This window comes from Protobothrops mucrosquamatus, unplaced genomic scaffold (genome assembly GCF_001527695.2).
Source record: "Protobothrops mucrosquamatus isolate PMUCROS unplaced genomic scaffold, P.Mucros_1.0 scaffold744, whole genome shotgun sequence".
In the NCBI taxonomy this organism is placed as follows: domain Eukaryota; kingdom Metazoa; phylum Chordata; class Lepidosauria; order Squamata; family Viperidae; genus Protobothrops; species Protobothrops mucrosquamatus.
Window position 1 is genome coordinate 336,499 of NW_015387015.1, and position 4,137 is coordinate 340,635.

Genomic DNA, 4,137 nt, shown 5'->3' on the forward strand with positions numbered 1-4,137 from the left:
CACAGGCATGAAATAGCACGTAGCACAACAGGTTAGCAAGTTTACGTATCAGAATTATCTTGACTACCTGAAGACATCGGTGCCAATGTCAAATGAATTTAATCCTTCTTACTGTCCTATCAAAAACACTCCTCAGTAATGGGAGGGCAATATTTTTTTGAAGCAGCAGTGGTTAAAAGCATTTAAACAATCAACCAGATAAAGCCAAAAGAAACAAAGTAAGAGCAGCATAAAATAATTTCGTGAACATGTCTCATCGGGTTCTTACAATGTCTGCCAGCATGTCTATCTAATCTTTGCAAATAATGTTACACGTTTTTCTATATAGCACTGTTGCAAATTACATTACCCAATTCAAACAAATCAAATTAGTGTGAAAAAGAAAAGAGGCATATTTCTTTCAATACACTGGTAGCCTTGGGAAGAATGCAATACCGTTTAACAATGGGACAAGTTAAATTTGTTTTCATCCATTATTGGGTTTTTGTTAAGAGATGACAATTGCATATGAAAGGGGGTATGGGAAAATTCCATTAATACCCTCCAGTAGGTGTTTTTTTCAACATTTTGGCACATTAAAAGACAAAAGGAAGACTCCAGAAAAGAAAATAGTTAAAAAGAAAAAAAAAAACCTCTTCTGGAAATGAGACATGAAGAGACAATACTGAAAGAATGCTGGCTAAGTTTTCCTGAAATACAGTCACTTATAACAGAAGTAGGTCTTGATTCCAGGATGGCTTCCATTCAAAAGGCAAGGCAAGGACTCTTTCTACCTTGCTGTGGCTGGCTGGACATGGCCCGGATAAGCTCTCCTTGTGCTCGTGGCTTGCCTTTGTCTAGCTAGGAAAGACTGTCCTGAACCAGTACTAGCAAGTCTGTCTTCTACTGCTTTTTTATGAAGAGTCATCCCCTATAGAGAGAAAGAGATGAAAAGAAAAGGCATGTAGTTTTAGTGTGGGAAGCTGACAGGGCTGTACTACTTCTTTGCCAAACCTATTAAGTCACTCCACTGAACTGTTTCCAATAAAAGGGAGTACAGGTTTTCTTGGATTAAGCGGATGGTCTTAGATATAATTTATACCAGTTTCATCCCACTTTCAGAAGAGAGAATGTTTTGGTCACCCTGGGGAAGCTCCCTTATGTCAAAAAACAGGCAGGGAAATATAACCCTCCTGATTCTCTTGAAGGTCCTGTATATCAACCATGGTCCTTTCTGATTTGCTGATTCTAAATTGGGTGCCCTCTTACAACAGTTCTCTTTGGTTGCTTTCAAAAGTGGACCTCTGTTCTGAGACAACAATGTCAAAGGGTTCCTCAGTGTTCGTTTTAATTTTCCATGCCAACTCCATGAAACTGCTGGGGAGGCAGTGACACAGGATGCGGGATGAACTGTCTCAATATACAGACAATACTTTGCTTTACATTCCTTTACACCTTGAGGCTGCATTGAAGCGGAAAAAGATATCCTCCAAAACTGAGTATTATAAAGGGAACCATGTTCTTCAAACTATTAAGATACCGGGTGACACATCACTTTTGAAGTCTGAATGTCAATTTAGTTCTGAAAAACATACTACAGAAGTGAAGCAATTCATTAAACTTTGCTGATGCTCCTTATTTTACAATCTGAACTCTACTTACCATATTGTACCAGGCACTGACAATGTATCTCTCCTCCATTTCTCTTTGACTCTTTGTCTTTTCATATTCTTTCTATTGGTGGGGAAAAAAAGTATTTCTCATGATTTCACATGCTAACTATAATGGAGTATACTGTGCTCAGCGTTCAGCTGCGTATTTTTATTTCTGTTGTGTGGAATGGTGGCAAATTGTGGAATTTTAAATTATTCATGAAATTGTATCCGGTTATTAATTTTCATCATGGAAGCTCGCATTTCCAATTAAGAGCCCAGGGCAAAAAAACATAATAGTTGTCTCTCGTGCTTAGTGTAACTGCCAAGAAAATTTCAATTGTGTGTGTTTTTACTTGAGGTAAGACCTACTGATTTTGAGCGGGGCTTAATTTGGTTTAAATGTGCACAGGATTTCATAGGAAATTACCTCTAAGGAATGGAACATCCTCTCACGTTCCTGCAGTTGATTCTTCAGTGCCTGAATTTCAGGTGCTGAACCTTGGTTCTGTTTGGGATCTAAAGTACGGATGACCTGCCAAAGTAAGAAACACATGCTACGTAGGTAGCTCCAAATAGGAACACAAGAAGTTGAATACTTGTTCATCTAGTCCAGAACCATCTGTCCTGATTGGCACAGCTATCCAGGGTCTTGGACAGGAAAAGATCTAAGCAGGTGACTGCCAGATTCAATCTAAGATCTTGTGCATGCCCAAGTTGTGTTGCATTACTGAGACAGTGTATCTTTGGCAAGTTATTTAGAATTGCTTAAGTTTACAGAGTCTACAACACATCCAGAAATATATAGATTTTAGTTTTAGATGAATTATGAACAGCATAAGCATCCTACCACAAGGTACAATTTTATTAAAAATACTCAATTTAAATACTTGGGGACATATGAAGAACCTAACCTAGATTTCTCTTCCTAGTATTTCTCTTCCTTCATATTGCTATGAATATATATTAGGGATGGAAGAGAAGAGAAGAGAAGAGAAGAGAAGAGAAGAGAAGAGAAGAGAAGAGAAGAGAAGAGAAGAGAAGAGAAGAGAAATTGGCTACCAAAGATGTGAGCTTGAAAGTCTTTTTTCATAAAAACGAAAATCATCATTATTATCCCTCCAAGGGGTAACTCTTTGTGTGGAGTGCCTGCATGCTCTAGTGATGCTGTTGAACAGATACCTGACAAAGAAAAGCCTTAAATTTTGGACAAGTTGATGGGGAAACAAGAGAAGTCACAGTAAGAATGCATCATGAATCAAGCAAGTTGAGAACAGACAAAGTACCCAGTATGGAAGACATTAGTATAACTGAGAAAATGCCTTGTGAGCTAAGATAGAATGGCAAATGATGGCTGACCTAGAATCTCTCACCAAGATTCACAGCAAAGGGAAATCTGTTTTTTCACACTCTACCCTTACAATATACCTATACTGTGATTGCCGGCTCTCATGTTTCTCCTCTCTTTTACAATGAATCTTCAAAACAAGTAATTCCATATTTGATTGAATATATGTTTTAAGATCTCCTGCTTGGAATTCTCACTGAACAAACAGTAGCACATCCCGAGATAAATTCTGCTCAATCCAGCAGTTGAAATTTTGATTGTTAAATGTGGCAGGTGCAAGGGAAGATTACCTTCAAGGCCCATTCCTCATTCAGCACTTAATGGAATTAACAAAAGATACAAGGTTGTGCAGCAAATGGTGATAGAGGTATAGTAAATAACAAAAGCTGGAAGTGACAGTTCACAAATAAATTATCTTGCCATTCAATGATTAATATCAGTATCAATATCAATATAATTACAGTATATTAATAAGAAATTGGACTCTTCACCGATTTCTCATGGTAGTCAGCATGTTTGGATTAGAAATTCTATTTGTTTTATAAATGTGTTAAATACAGACACAAGCATAAACACACATTTATATCTATCCAGTCATCTTGGGTTTTAATTTAGTATTTTGAAAATAGGTTCGAATGAAATAATAAGACAATGTAACATAAAGCAGTCAGAGCTGCAATTCAGAGACTAATTATTAGCTATTCTACATTATGTTAGCACTATTTGACTATCTGTCAAAGTTGTAGAGGGAGGACAATGTTAGAAAAACATGAAATGCTTACACTTTTAGCCTTTTCCAAATATTTTTTGTATCGTTCTTCCATTTGTTTCATGTCTTCTTCTTTTTTACATAAAGCTTCTTGCAATTCTTCTATTTTGAGTGCTTTATTTAGAGAAGATGTCACATTTCAGAATAATGCAAAGATTTAAGAATTTTGAGATGTTAGACATACTAAACAGCAGATTAAATCAGATTAAATACAATGAAGAAACATAAACATTAGAATATATATTTGAACGTAACTACAAGGAATTCTAAAAACTGGGTGAAGGTAGAACAGGACACTTCTGTTTCTGATTACAAATTAGAAGTGGGTGGCATCTGCATTAAGCAAATACGTGTGTGGAAGCCTTGCCTTAAATGTTTATGTAGTTAAA

At 36.5% G+C, this 4,137-nt stretch overlaps 1 protein-coding gene across 1 annotated transcript; it reads right to left on the minus strand.

Annotated features, from left to right (window-relative positions):
- Nucleotides 1-572: 572 nt before the first annotated feature.
- On the minus strand, nt 573-3,863 carry LOC107289678 (hook microtubule tethering protein 3). The gene is made up of 4 exons (XM_015818474.1): nt 3,762-3,863; nt 2,062-2,166; nt 1,642-1,713; nt 573-910 (listed from the first exon to the last, which is right to left on the minus strand). The coding sequence occupies exons 1-4, from the start codon at nt 3,810-3,812 to the stop codon at nt 770-772; spliced, it is 369 nt and encodes a 122-aa protein (XP_015673960.1). The 5' UTR covers nt 3,813-3,863; the 3' UTR covers nt 573-769.
- Between the last annotated feature and the right edge of the window lie 274 nt (nt 3,864-4,137).

Excerpts from the sequence above, each read along its gene's own strand:
- LOC107289678 (XM_015818474.1), bottom strand. The coding sequence starts at position 3,812 with ATGAAACAAATGGAAGAACGATACAAAAAATATTTGGAAAAGGCTAAA. Across the intron at positions 2,167-3,761 it reads ATTTGGAAAAGGCTAAAAGT|GTCATCCGTACTTTAGATCC; the intron begins GTAAGCATTTCA and ends TTACTTTGGCAG. Across the intron at positions 911-1,641 it reads TCAGTGCCTGGTACAATATG|GGGATGACTCTTCATAAAAA; the intron begins GTAAGTAGAGTT and ends TTCTCTCTATAG.